General features: G+C 36.2%; 2 protein-coding genes across 2 annotated transcripts; both read right to left on the bottom strand.

The window, feature by feature from the left end:
- Nucleotides 1–708: 708 nt before the first annotated feature.
- Nucleotides 709–4,458, bottom strand: LOC145591485 (uncharacterized). The gene has a single exon (XM_081647949.1). The coding sequence runs from the start codon at nt 3,445–3,447 to the stop codon at nt 2,182–2,184; it is 1,266 nt and encodes a 421-aa protein (XP_081504075.1). The 5' UTR covers nt 3,448–4,458; the 3' UTR covers nt 709–2,181.
- A 7,846-nt stretch (nt 4,459–12,304) lies between these two features.
- Nucleotides 12,305–14,995, bottom strand: LOC145591486 (large ribosomal subunit protein uL30y). The gene is made up of 7 exons (XM_081647950.1): nt 14,870–14,995; nt 14,063–14,244; nt 13,881–13,978; nt 13,736–13,793; nt 13,275–13,354; nt 13,084–13,186; nt 12,305–12,738 (listed from the first exon to the last, which is right to left on the bottom strand). Exons 2-7 carry the CDS (start codon nt 14,240–14,242, stop codon nt 12,523–12,525), a joined length of 735 nt encoding a protein of 244 aa, XP_081504076.1. The 5' UTR covers nt 14,243–14,244; nt 14,870–14,995; the 3' UTR covers nt 12,305–12,522.
- Nucleotides 14,996–15,647: the final 652 nt, after the last annotated feature.

The following is a 15,647-nucleotide window of genomic DNA, read 5'->3' on the forward strand; positions in this document are numbered from 1 at the left end:
AAGCAGGACAAGAAAGGGGTGCTTGCTCATATAAATAAATGCTATGAACAAAATAACCATTATCCGTCAAACTTACAAAACATGCAAAACTGATCTGTAAAGCCAATTATCAAGCACTTGAACGCAATAACACAAAAGCTTCACAATATAGAACTAGAACTTTTTAGTCTCAATATCTGCCAGTTTGTTCACTTCTGTGTGCACCACCAAATTGTTAAGGGAACCAGCTTCCACATCATCCTTCTTCTTTGGGACCATCAATACATTCTGAACTATGCTGAATCCAACAACAGTCTCTATCGTCCTCACGTCCACAGCATGCTTCTCCATGAGCAAGAGGGAACAAAATCCTGCCACTACCGAAAAGACAATAGGTGGAAATACCTACTTATTTAAAAAAGATAGAAAGAAGTATGTCCACCAACAATCACTAATTTCCAGTATTCCGCACAGATCAGGCTTCCCTGCCTTCCTCTCCACATTTTCAGAAGGGGAAGGACACAACAAATCAGTAACAGCAATGGTCATCAAGGTGTGGAAAGTCATGACAACTATGCTATGGCCACATACAAATCTTGGACATGTTGCAATACATAATTCAGGTACTAATATTGACAACCTACATAATAATAAAGGTAATTCCAAGATAACACAGAGAACAGAGAATCAAATGATAACCAATTATTCAATTACAAATTTTTATTAATATTACACCAATGCCTCTGAAGAAGCTCCCGCATGAAAAGGGGGTTAAGAAAAAGTAACATATATAAATAAATAAATTAAAAAAAAACATAAAATGATGGAGAAAATCCCCAAGAGATGAAAGGAGGAATAACATGATTGTGCTTGGGAAGTGGGACCTGTTCAGCAAAACAACATATTTGATATCCAGGAATAAGGTCAGTGTTATTCAGTATTCAATCCATAAAAATTTCAAAGCCAATATGAAAGCAGTTAGCTCTGGACATGGATTGAATATTGTAAATGACGAATGAGAAGTTCTTAGACAGATGACGCACCAATGATATAGAAATTGTAAGACAGAGAAGGGAAAGGGTTGTTCTTTTTTTCTTTTCTTTTCCCTTTTTTTTTTTTTTTTTTTTCTGGAAGGGGTGATACTGGGATAGGGTTAATCATCATGCTTTATATGAAGGACAGAAACACAGCAGGAGAAACAAAGTCACAGAGCTTAGTTCAGTTGAAAGATATCTTATGTCTATTTTTTGTATATCATTATTATCAAATAATTGGAGCACTATCAAAAACAAAGTAGACTTTGGTGGTCATCTTTTTTCAGAGGGATGCCTAATGAATAAAAATATCAAATTTCCAATGTAACTGAAAAGAAAATAAGCAGACTCAAACCTCAGGAGCCAAAGAAAACAATTATGGATACTGGTTCACATAAGCAGCTATGCTTCTCTGCAAAAGTGCACAATTTAACAATGACTACACCTCCAATCCCACCCCCAACCCCAACATTTGCAAGACATACAGCTAAGAACACAAGAAAGAATGTCCAAGAACATCAGGCCAAAAACTTGCATTACACAATATTTTTTGAAATTGCTGAACTCTTTTATTGACAATAACATAATTTATGTTCAGAAGCAAAGATTTGCAGGTCCTCACAGTGGAAACATCCGGAGTCAAACTACAATGACAAGCTGTTAAGAAGTTAATATGTTATTGATGTTGGAATTCCACTTTAATCTAAAAACACATGAAGAGCAACATTGCAGCTCTTACATTATGTGAATATTACCTTTACCAAGCTAAACAACAGTATCCCTGCAAAACTTTTCCATGTTTCCTCCTCTTGGCAGTAAATTACATGACTCAGGCAGAAGACAGCCAACAAGAATGCTAAACATACAACAGAGCAACCACCACTGGGCATCCCTCGAGAACCCGTTCACTGGTGGCCAGTTAAATAATCCCCGATCATGTACAAACTCTGTGAAAGGAGCTGTACATACATCGTGCTCAAAACCTTCATTTGATCTTGCGAAGGTCGAGCTGCATCTAATGGGTAGGAATGACCTGGCTTGGGACAGGGGCGTAATTTAATGGACATTGACACCATTAATAATAACAAGTCATAAAAGACATGTTCTTCAAGCCAGAATGACCAACCCACCAGGATTAAAAGGCAATTCCATATGTTCTTCATAGATCTTATTCTTCAAATGCCTGCATAGATATCTTCTCCAACAGCAAAGGCCAATCTTCTCCAAGTTGCTGAGGGTTTAGCTCCATTGCAACCTTGAAATCAAGCAGAGAAACAGAATGATGAGGCCTCTGTTCTTCTAGAGGAGGACCACCACTTTGCATATGTAAATGATTACTAGGCCAGAGACCGTTCATAAGCTTGCTGTGAGTTTGCTGCTTCTGAGCAGCATACATTGACGTGTCACTTGTAGATCTACTACCAACTAACTCTAAACAAGATCTGATTAATCGCTTCAAATATACATCCAACATGTTATTTAAGGTATTAGCACAATCTGTCGTAACCCCACCTAGACCCTGTGTAGCTGCAATCTGCTCCATTCGCCTCCTTAGCATCTCACTGTCAGAGAGTCCGCCAATATCAAAGCAGTTAACATAATCGCCAATGTGCGTCCCAGGTAATGATTTGCGGGCTCCACCACTAGGTGAGAAAAATGGAATTCCAAGAGGAGCAAGTAGAGGACTTTTGGAGAGCTTAAGCCGGCTGCCTTGTTCCACCTCTTCCCCATCTTCAACAGCAGGTACATTATTCTGGTCTTTACCTCGAACGACACCTGGAATATCTACAGATTTCTTCATCATCAATCTCTCTTCATTCTCTGGTTGCTCAGCCAGCCCCCGTGGTGGCTGCAAAGGCCGTTGATAATCGCAAGGAGTCATCTCCATCAAATCCCCATTTTCTACAGTTTTCACACCACTATCATCTGTTGCAGTTGTCAGGTGCGAAGCAGAATCTGCCTTCCCATTTGGCCCAAGAGGACTTGGCCTATCTCTAAATTTCCTTTCACGGACTCCAGACCTCACCTTTCGTGGAGACATAGGCAAAACAACCCCATTTGACCAAACAGGGGCCACTGAGCTTTGATTCTGGGACACAACTGCCGGCGGACCATGCCCATCCTCTGATACAGGCAAGCTCTTTCCAGTTGCTATGGCAGGTTTTGCGGGACCTGCTTCATGAACTGATGGAGGAGGGGTCTTGGCACTACAAGCATTCTTCAAAATAGCCCTTATTATCTGATTATGCAAAGAGAGATTTTCCCTCCCAAGTAACCGATGACACGACTTATCAAAGTCACTCTTACTTAACTTCTGATTTATAAACCTGTTCAAACTATAGAAGTACCTCTTAAATCTGTCAGGACCAACCTTCTTGAACAAATGAGCTTTGAGCTCACCAATATCCATACGCGAACTCTTTTCTGGTTGCATATTTTTATTTCTTCACAGTCACGCCTACAAACTCATACAACAAAAATCCAACAACAACTACTAACACCAAATCCCTCCCAATTCAAATCTCAGCAACATTTCACTTCACAACCCTTAAACACCCAATTAAACAAATTAATAAAACTCACTCAAATTACCCAAAAATGCCAACACATAACCACAATTACTAACCAAATTCAAAACCCTAAATTTCAAAAATGACAACCACCCAAGTAGAGATCTAACTTACTCAAACAACTAACAGCCAAACCCTAAAATCAACACTTATACAATTCAAATCTGCTAGAAATCACAAAACCCTAAGTTCAAATTCACCAAAATAAGCAACAAAGCTTACGACGCCTCGACTTCAAACGGTAAAAACTGTAAAGCGCGTAACTATACCGTTGCTCAAAATCCCACATTTCCAATTCAAAATTCACCAACTGGGTACCCCTCAATTCCCCTTTTAAGCACTGAGATCGCAGAGTTTAACTTCAACATATAAGATCAATTAAAATTAACTTCCCTGATTTTAATTTTCCCCCTTTTTCCCAGAAAACAAATTCCCAGCTTTCAGAACACAATTAATTGAAGAAAAAGGGGAAATGGGAATTCAACTATAATACCAGAAGCTGATTAATTTACCCTTTTTTTGATCAATTTCTGACCTTATTATCGGCAACCAAGCAACTTCTTAGGTGACTGAACAACACCCAAATTCGATGAATTTCAACTTTCTTCGAATTGTCAGCAAATTTTTGCGAAATACCCAGCTAGATTATTTTCTCTCTCTTCTCGTAAGTGCATTTGCTTCTTCTCTCTCTGAATTTTTCTGGGTTTTTTTTTGTTTTTCTTTATTTTTTTGGGTTTTTTTTTTATTTTTTATTTTTTATTTTTTTGGAGCTGATTTTGGGAGAAAGAGGGAATTAGATTTTGTTTTGCAACCCTCGATCGCTGTTTCTCTCTCCTCTTTCACTTTCTCTCTCTTCCTTTGCTGGTCTCCTTCCCACGGTCTCACTTGTGTAATAATAAATTTTATCTTTTTTTAATTATTTTATTTATTTTTATTTCCTTTTTTTGCCCTTATATTTGACATTCCATTCCTATATCTAGTTACTAACTAGTGCTAACTACTTAAGTGTGATGGACTTTGGGAGAACAATTCTTGCATTTTGGATGCATCCTAAATTGCCACTTTTGCCTTTGTGTTGCATATTCTTAACAAAATAAAGCTGGATAAATCTGAGTGTCTAATCTCGGTTATTATATCTTTTTCAAACTTTATTCAAAAAAAAATTATATGATGATGCATATTATTGAATGTGTATTGCAATGGCGATGTGGTTAGATTTTTCTTGCAAATGCTACTTTTTATCTTCTCGAGGCTCTTGTAAGTTTGATTAGATTTGATTTATTATTGACAAGCTTGACATGTTTTAAGAGGAAACACTGGAGCATGCCCTTTTTATGGTGAATGAGTTCAGGAGCTGTGGGAGTAATACAAATGTGTTTCAATGACAAGGCTGGACAAGGTTTTGCAATCTAGTGATCTTCTAATAAGTTGGAGAGCTCTAGACTCAAAAACTAAACAAAGAGGAATGTTCCTAACAAGGAGTATTTGAGCAAACAAAATTGCAAGGTGCTTAATTTATAGCAAACAACGTCCAAACCCATACTTTTTGAATGTTTACACAAGCTAACATAGGCGTATGATTAGTATATGTCTCCTATCTACAACTTGGTAAAGCACAAAGCACCCTCAACCCCCCCAAAAAAAAAATGGTGTGCTCCACCTTCAAATGTGACTTAAATCAATATGGATGCTTCCTTAAAAGATGATGAGCGAGTGGGGCTTGGCGTAGTTGCTAAGAATTAGTGTGTGCAGGTGGTAGTAGAAGGTATGAATTATGAAGTAGACGAAATAATCTTGGAGTCCATCTATACACTTAAATTTTGAGTGATTGACTCTTGAAAGGATCGATCCACACATTATACATACTGAGCTTAATACAATTTTAAGAGATATCTTTTTGATGTGTACTCACTTTAAGTACATCACTTCTTGGTCTCGTATTAAAAAGGACAACAACAACTATGTTGCTCATTCTCTTGATAATAAGCCAATATTGCTTGGAGTAAAACAAATTGGGTGAATTACTATTCCCAAGAAGTTATTCCCTAGGTAAAACTGTATTTTAAGTACTTAACTTAATGTAACTAAATTGCTTTCCAATAAAATAAAATAAAAAAGAAGCTTGATTTTTTCTCTAGTTTAAAAAAAGTCAATTGAATTATATTTACAAATATAGTAACTAATTGAAACATTAAGTGATACTTAGACAATATGGTATGAAAATAAACATGGTGTCCTCACTTAGAGATACATTTTCTAATTTAGCTTATTTTCCATTCTTTACAACTTCAAATTTTACTCTTGATGAAAAGGAACTAAATAAATCTCACAATGAAATCAAATTATTCATGCAAACTTTGTTATCATTATTATTAGCACTCTCATCCTTGAAGGATTTTAGTGGATAAAATTTTATGAGTTGTGAGGTTTTTCTTATAAATTGATCTTATTTTATTAAGTTGTTGTTTGGCTTGCTACCCCTCACCACTAGAATGGTATTCATTTGATGATTATAAATTTCTTGTAGGCACTTTAATATTGATCTTCCTCTCATGAGTCTCATCCCTACATTATCTCACTTGTTAAGCAATTCAATTTGAATAATGGCCCAAGGAATTGATATAATATAGTCCATTCCTATAATTCGACATTCAAAATACCCAAAATCCTTTAAAAACCCAATTATTCAGGCCTAACAAACTCAAACTATGATATTCAATGCAAGTCCTAGCTAATATTACAGATCACTTACTGAATATTTCATATTCAATGCAAGTCTGAACCCTACCTTTAATTTATTTGCAATAGAAATAAGGATGTGCAAGTCGTCTTGTCGTAGTCGGCGCTAGAAGTCAATGACAAGTGTAGTTCATCCTAAGCTAAGCATAAGAGCTTGCATTGAGCATAATTCCTCTGGGTCGGATTATTTTTACCTTAATTTTCGTTCATCCCAAACTCCACGCCTTTTTGAACAATGAATTGAAATTTCTATGCATTTACAATTCTATAAACCTAAATTCAAAGTTCCTTAATCTTTCAAACAATTCTAAAGTTCATTTAAAGAACAATTTCTATAGCCCCTACAAATTAGGTTGAATCTTGACAATTAAAGTTAATATCCTCATGTTAACTCGCTTGCCATGCGTTATTGTAGTTCTCTAAAAAAGATAATATTTAATATCGTGTTTATACATATCAGAGCATAACCTAATACTGCTCAACATATTCAACTAAATCTAGCCAAGTTTATGTGAAAAGCAATGATAATAGTCAGGTAGAAATTAATGATCAAATCACCTAAATGATCCCTTCTTTGCATTCATGGCTCCCTTAAAGCCTGATTAGAACTACTCACGCATGACTAAACTAAAACAAACGATAGGAATATGTAGGTTACATTTAGAGTTGACCACACTTAGCCCAGCCTGATTTTGGGCAAGATTTTTCGGCCGAAATTCGGGTCGAGTTGGGCCCGAGCCGATTTAAAGAAAAGTTTGGGCGGGCTTGTGAGGGATTTTATGCAATTTTAGTTGGTTTTTTTGGCCAGTCCAAAATTGGCCCAAAAAGCCTGCACGGCCCGACTAATTTGGGCGGGTTTGGGCACATATTTTCCGGCCCGAGGAATGGGCAAAATTTTTAACCTCGGCCCGGCCTAGCCCGCCTAACGATCACCTCTAGTTACATTAAAGTTTTGGAAAGACTTAAAAAAAAATTTAAATTGCCAAGGAGAGCATAGCCTAGCATTATTATATCGGGAGTTAAGGAAAAATTGAAAAGAATAATCCCACATTTGCTTGACCTACTCAAAACGAGTCAACCTTTGCGTATTTTTCGGATGAGCCAACATTTAATTTGCCCCCTATTCTTAAAACAAACAAGCCCTTGACCTGTTTTTTAAGTTTGTTACTGGTTTTAGAAGGCGACTGCCACGTGTTACCTTTTCATTGGTCCAATTCTTTATAAAAAAAATTACAAAAAATAAAACAAAAATAATATTTTTTATAAAAAAAAAAAAAAAACTTTTCCCTCTTCTCCTCCATCCCCAGTTGTTACCATTGTCGACCTTGCCCCTTCCCCCCAACAACTGTCACTGTCGGCCCTCCCCCTTCCGGCCCCGCTCTTCCCCCTCCCATCCACCGCTTGCCCTTCCCCCATAGACAACCACCCTCAACCCCTCAACCATCTTTATTCACCCTAAAACCCACCCGCAACCTCCCCTTATTCGCCCTAAAACCCACCTGTAAAAACCTCCCCTATCATGCTGCCTTGTTGACCCAACTCACCCATAAAGCCACCAACGGCCAACCCACCCCCTTAACTTCACCTGGCCTGCTGCCAACTACAACTTCAACTCCACCACACGAAAAACCCACCCCAACCATCGATTAGCCACATTTCCTTGTAATTTCATCACCACCCTCTCGAAACCCCCCCCCCCACCACCGATTAATCACCTCCACCAACGAAATCCCACCCTAAACCCCCTTAAATCCACCCCCATAACAAGATTTAAGAGATAGAAAAAGAAAAAGAAAGTGAAATAGAGGCGATAGGAGGGATGGAGATGGGTTGAGAAAGAAGGTGGCGGTTATGGCGGGGTGGCAGTTATCGTGGTTGGGTGGTTGTAGTTATGGTGGTAAGATAGTGGTGAGGTGGAGGAGAAAGATTAGAAAAATATAAATTAAATATTAAATTGTTAAACAAATTGTAGGTCAAAAGGTTTTTTTTTTTAGAAAATAGAGGGCAAAGGTTGGCTCGTTCCCACAATACGTAAAGGTGACTTATTTTGAGTCGGTCAAGCAAATATGTGACTATTCTTTTCAATATTTCTAAAATAAAATAGAGAGATTATATTATTGCCAAAGGAGAACATAGCCTAAATTGAAGTATAAGGACAAAAATGAATGGTCTTACAAGGTTTTACATTAGGAGAACCCATGAGCAAGAGATTACATGTTCCATTTCATGTTACCTTACCTATCTATATACAACATACTGATAAACATTATCGGTGGTTATAATTTACAAGTACAAATAGCTCACAAACTACATTGCTTAACCTATATTAACATTTTTAAAAAGGAAAATTTGTCGGGAATAACACCACCTTTCACCGGTCTTCTATAAATAGAACGACCTTTGGATTATTTCAAAACGGAACGACCTTTGACACATATTTGCCATAAATGGAACGTGACCTTTTGGTAACCTGTTTAGAAGGTTACCATTGACACATGTCACAATGTCGTTGGTTAATTTGTTTAACCATTTTGTTTTTTTTTTTATAATTTTTAAATTTTGAAATTAAAAAATACTTAAAAACTAAATAAGAAAACTGAAATTAAAAATAAAAATAATAAAAAAAAAACCTTCCCCTTGCTGGCAGGCGACAGCCACTTGACCACCACCTGCTCTCCTTCTCTCCACCCCCGGCCTGCAGCCTGAGCCCTCTACCCGGCGACGGCACACCCCTCCTGACCCAGATCCTGAACCTACACCCCCTCCCCTTCCCTTGAACCACCTTCCCACACCCCTAAAACCCCCTCCCTCCCCTTGAAAACCCACCTCTCCTCACCGCGCGGTCAGCCGGCGCCCCTTCCCTTTCCCCTATGCCGGCGAATTCATTATGCCCCTCCGTGTGCCCGTCTCCAATCCATTCCCCCTTTGAAGCACCACTCGAAAACCTTAAAATCGAGTGGTGGTTTTAGGTCATTGAATTTTTGGGTGGTGGTTCAAGGGTAGATGGGTGGTTGGAGTCTGGGTCTGGGTTAGGAGGGTACCGCCGGCGCCGGGTAGAGGCTTTGGCCATCGGCAGGTTTGGGGAGGGGGATAGCAGGTGGTGGTGGGGTGGCTGCCGGAAAGATAAGGGGGTTTTTTTTTCCAGTTTTAAATATTTTTAAAAGATTTTTTAATTTAAGTCTTATTTTTAAAATCATATTATTAAAGAAAAATGTTAAAATAAAATACATAAAGTTTTAACCAATCACACATGTGACACGTGTCAAAAATAACCTGTAAAAAATGGTTACAGGTCTTTTGGTCTATTTTTGGCAAATGTGTATCAAAGGTTGTTCCATTTTGAAATAATCCAAAGGTCATTCCATTCTTGGAAGACCGTTTAAAGGCCGTATTATTCTTGGCAAATTTTCCTTTTAAAAATTGTTCATAGAAAACCGAGATAGTTTGAGCAAACTTAATGTTGTTAGGAGTAGCGAGGTTCATGTTCTTTGGTTGAATATACAAAAAGTTTTTCTCTATGTGGTTTTGAGGTTGGGTTGTGTTTTACTCAGTAGCCCTAGTTTTTTGGAATTCTTTTTATCCAATTTCACTTTGCAGAGTTAGAGGGTTTAGAATGTAGGGTGACTATAGGTAGTAGTCTGGTATTTGATTGTCAGTTAGCAATGATCTTTGAAGTAATTGCTTTTAAAAATTTCTATTTGAAAGAGGCTCCCCTTACGCAATGTTTGAGCAAAGATTGGTTTGTGGAGGCGGATGCACGATCCGCATGGTGCATCCGCTCCAAAGTACAAAAAGGCGAAATGAACATGCAGGTATATACTAATGTACATGGATATATAAAAGAACATAGTGTTCATTTATAATATACATCAGATTTTTGTGCAACAATTTTGTATATTATTTTTTAGTATAATGAAATAGATAAATAGTACTATAATTTTTTTTTTTTACCATACATTAATTACAAATCCATTACCAAAAGTTCACTTTCTCTCTCCAAACAAAACTTCAAACCCATTTAAATTCCTCAAACCTCAAGCAAAATTTCAAGAAATTCGAAATTTTAAGTCCAAAATTGTTCAAGATGACAAATAAAACGAAAGGTAAGACCAAATTCGACATTCATACTTGTTTATTTTGAGCTTGAGTGTTTGTTTTTTATAAATTTGATTGAAAATTGTAATATTTGATTTTATTGGGAATTAATTGCGATTTTGATGTTATTTTGTTGTTGCAATGAGAAATAAAATGAAGTTCTTGAAGAAGATCGACCGATTAATACATTTTGGAAGAAGAAAACAAGCAAATAAACAATTTTAGAAAAAGTTGTAGATTCAAATAATACAATGTACATTAAAATACAGTAAAATGTTCTTTTTTCATATACTTACATGATGCAAATAATACAATGTACATTAAACATGTAACCAAAATTATAACATATATGTTCATTAGAATATAATACAGTGTACATTATAATACAGTAAAATGTATTTTTTATATACATACATGATCATTTATACCAAATGTACATTTACTATATGAATAATGTTCTTTAATATTATCATGTTCTTTACTAATATTACAAATGTTCTTTAGATTTACAAAAAAAACATATAAAACTAGATGTTCTTTATAAAATAGCTATATGTTCTTTACAAAACAACTATATGTTCTTTACTGAACAACTAAATGTTCATTCCGCCTTTTTTTAAAGAAAACCGGATGCACCAAGCATGGTGCATCCGACTCCAGAAAAAATTTCAATGTTTGAGGGTTCATAGCACTCTAGTGAAGTTGTGTCTTCTCCCATTTAAGGAGGATAGACCAATTGTACCCTTTCAAATGGGTACGAATCACAAGGAAATGTGACTTGAGTTGTGGTAATGAGCCAAGAATCCCAACTTGAGTATTCTTAATTTGAGTCATTGGGATTGCTCATATTGTGAGCATCACGTCTTGCCATGGATTTTCGTTCCTTTTACTACTCCCATGTTTAGTCGAGTTCTATTGGTGTTTAATGGTTCCTTTACAAGTATTCTACCCCAACTTCTACATTATCTCCTACAACAGTGCCAGCAGGTGTTATGGGTTGATGTCACTGCATAGCACAGGTATAGTTTATTTTGACAGGATTTACTGCTATCGTATGTGGATTTCATATAACAATCAGGGCTCTATCAAGTGCAAAAGCCGCAAGTTACCAGCTTTTTATTGCTTTGTTTCAATTCGGTTTGTACAAGCTAGCTTTCAATGTGTGTTGCTTTTTATTTTACTTAATTTAGGCTGTAATCATGTTTAATTTTGATTAAATGATCTATTTGTCATTAAAAAATTAAAAAAAAAATTAAAAAAAAATAACACAATTACAATATTACTCGTATATTTATGAAACTCCCAATCAAAAGCCCCTGGATTTTAATAATACTTTGTTTATATTAATATAAAATTTGAGATAGCTCGTTTTCTTGCTAAAAACCTAAAAATTGAGAATTTGTGAGTTCAATATATAAGAGTCAATTGAACTGTTGATAGCAATTTCCATACTTGTATTTCATTAGAACTAGTAAATTTTGAGCATGTAATGGTAGAAGTAAAACTTAGGTCAATTCACCAAAAGTTGAACTCGAACTCGTTAAATAATCTGTTGTTATCAGGTTCTGAGTTCATCATCTCATAATTTCCGCATTGTGCAATTTTCATGACCTACGACTCGCACAATATCCATGTTCATCACATATATCCACCTTCAAACATACTAATTTTGTAACAAAGTACTCCAGGACAAGCCCCATAAATTCCCTAAACTAATTGTGATGTCGTACTTAGTAGAAAATAATCCAATACACCTAATTCCTTTCAACGTTTCAATCAACTACAGAATTAGCTCTTAAGAAGATAATTGTGTCCAAAGATAGAATGCCAAAATGGTTTGGGTCACGAGAGAATTTCAGCACATATGTAATAACAAGATACATAAACTGCTCGAAAACATAATTATCATTCTCATATGAAGAGAGATTGAAACAGATACTAATCTTTAAAATGTACCTTAAATAACTCTTCAAAACTTTTAAACCATAAGGAAACACAAAATCCAGAAACATAAAATTCATTCTTTGAATCTCTATCAAAAACATTCAAGATATGTTTAACCTAAAACAACACCGGATCAAAAAAAGGGAAGAATACACTACACCCTAATTCATTCTCCTGATGAGCTCATTAATGAAGTTCTCACGGTTACCGGCATCTCCACCTTCAACAAAGTGGTTCCTCTTCTTCTTCAGTCCACCCAATGGAGCTGAGAGCTGGAATGGCCATAGGAAGTTGTTGGCCTCCTTGAAGTGAGGTCCAACTGTAATGATCTCGTGGATGAGATCCTCCACACAGATGATGCCATGCTTCCCAAGGGTCTGTAAGACAAAGTAAACAGGCAAGTACATTAAATTAACATCACAAAAGTACTGCAGAACATTTAGATTTATTACTTCATTAGTCATTGAAAGACCACGCCAATATAAACAGCCTTTTTGACAGAAAGATGCAACATCATATCATCATCTACACTAAGCTTTTAGACATCAAGATTTGGCATTACCATTAACCAGATAAGATGAAATTGAACACATAAGAAAAAAGTTATGACTAATGTAATTTTCACGGAGTGAGGTGAAATTCCAAAAAGATGTGTTCAATCTACGCCATGAAAGATAATTTATTTGTCTGGAAAAAAAATATGTTCACAGACAAATAATTACCTGCTCAACAATGGAGTTGTCAGTTAAAGCAATTCTCTGCTTGTTAACCTTTCCGAAACCCCTCTTGTAGATCAGTTCCCTCACACTCTTCAAGTTAGGGTATCTGCAAAGGCAGGATTTTGGTAAGAAAACAATCAAACCCAAACCAGGAGGCAACCAAACAGCCAATAACTATGGTGCAGAGCACATACCCGAAGGTAACAAAAGGCTCGACTCTGTGCAACATGTTCAATGTTGCCTTGTTCACCTTCAAGAAAACTCCATTGAAGATCTGCATTGACAAAGAATATTAGACTACAATAACAAAATAAAATATGAAAATTCCCTAGAGTAAGAAGCTAGTTATATAACAGTAAGCAGCCAGGCTAAAGTAAAGAGCCAGTCACACAAACAGGAAACTAAAGAAGCTAAAAATAAGATCAATCAACACTTGACTAACAACGCAAGGAAAATATTGCCAAGCAAAATCAAAAACTTATCCACCACAAATCATTTCTATAAGCTCAACTTTGCGGAAGACAAAAGATAGCCATTGGTTACAGAATTATATCAGATTTTATAGGCAAAAAAAATATAAAAATGTATATAGACAGAAAATAGTAAAGCTAGCAACATTATACCAAACATTAAAAACTCATAGTGTGTATCGAACCTGTCTCAATCGGAGAAGCTGCAGAATAGACCTAGTCTTGGGGTGCATAGCATTGATACTGAATAAACATGACAACATACATTAATGCCACAAACAATCAACTAACAATCATAGTTAACTAATTGAAATATAGTTGATCACCCACCCTCTAATACGGATGATAAATAGGAGCTTAGCCTCCGGCTCGACGTAGAATCCACCCTTCAATTTAGCCTCCCTTCTGAGACAGATCAATTCCCTCTCCTGAATAACAATAAACAAGACAAATCAGAAACTTAATTAAATAACCATACACCAAGAACAGACGCCACAATAACAAACACGGACCTGGTTTGCGTATTCCTTGGCGTACTGCTCAGCCCTCTTGAAGATCAGCTTCCTGTTTTCAACTCTCTTCTTCTTCTGAACATCCTGATCCTCCTTCTTGGCCAAAGCCCATTCTTCCTCCCTCTTCTGCTTTTTCAAAACCGACTCCGGTACAACAACTTTAGTAGCCTCCTCACCCATTTCTGCTTAACAAAAGTACCAATCAATCACCCATTAAAACCAAAACCAAATACCCAGATCATATAGCCTATAATTAAGCATCCAAACACACTAAAATCAAAATTACCTCCTCCATTTCATATCAATTTCAGATTACACATCCCAAACCAATGCATCATTATAATTTCATGTTTAAGCCATAATCCAAAAAATTTGTTACTCGGAACACAAATTTATCACCACAATTTGAATATTAACCACAAAAATCGATCTAATTTCTGGGATTACTCCACTTATTCATTCTAAAATTCTAAAATCAAATAAAATTCAAAACTTTCCAACATTTAATTAAAAAAACACAAAACCTACTCCAAATATTCGCAGGAAAAGAAGCTAAATCACATAAAGCGTACAAAAATCCAACTAAAGCAGTAAAACCAAATTCGTAAAACCCTAAAAATCGAGATAAACTAAATCATTTCAATCACATTTCACACGAATCAACAACAAAAAAATTCAAACCAATTCGATAAAAAACAGGGACAACATCTTACAGAAACTCGATTAATCAGATCAAACGAAAAAGTAAACAGATTAAACACGATGATTGTTCGGAATTGAAAGAGGAAAAGAGGAGAGAGAAAGTACCTTCGAAGAGTATGAGCAAAAACCCTAGCCGCTACTGAGGGGAAATATGGAGAGAGTGGCAAATGTAGCAGAAATTAGGGTTTGTAAGGGGGAAGATGATGCGTTTTATACTGCAAGTAGACTGAGAGCCGAACATGGTAATTACCAAACTGCCCATTCTCATTTTTTGTTGGGTTATAAAGCCCATGAGGCCATATTAGGTCATATTTTGTGGGTATGGTATTGGTATCTTAAGTGGTTGGATCGACCCATTTTAGTTAAAAAAAACAAAAGATATGGAGTATTAATAAGAGTATTGTTTTACAACAAAGGATTTCAAAGAGATCAAAGGAAAACTTTTAGATATTCCGATAATTGTTGTGTATATTTCCTTCAAATTATGCGGGGATTTATAGTACCCTTGCATGAACAGTGTTTACTCGATATATTAAATATTCAGTGAAACGTCTAATCGAGCATGAGGTTTTGAGCGGCGATATTTACTTTTGCATGGGAAGCTAAACGGTGATGTTTGGCGGTATCCTTATTCCGTTCATATTACGCAATACGATGCGTATTACAACACTCCCCTTGAACGGATTTCTATAGGATGACTCCTATCTAAAATTTACATGTATGTAAAAATAAACATTACCGCTATTGTACCTATATATTTATCTGCCTCATTAATATCTTGCCAAGAAAAAACCCTTTGGGATAAAAACTTGGACGAAGGAAAAAGAGTACAACACATATAGGGCTCCCCCCTAAGTTAACACAGATCACAAAGACGACGCAT

Source organism: Chenopodium album, chromosome 18, assembly GCF_948465745.1.
Source record: "Chenopodium album chromosome 18, dcCheAlbu1.1, whole genome shotgun sequence".
Classification (NCBI taxonomy): domain Eukaryota; kingdom Viridiplantae; phylum Streptophyta; class Magnoliopsida; order Caryophyllales; family Amaranthaceae; genus Chenopodium; species Chenopodium album.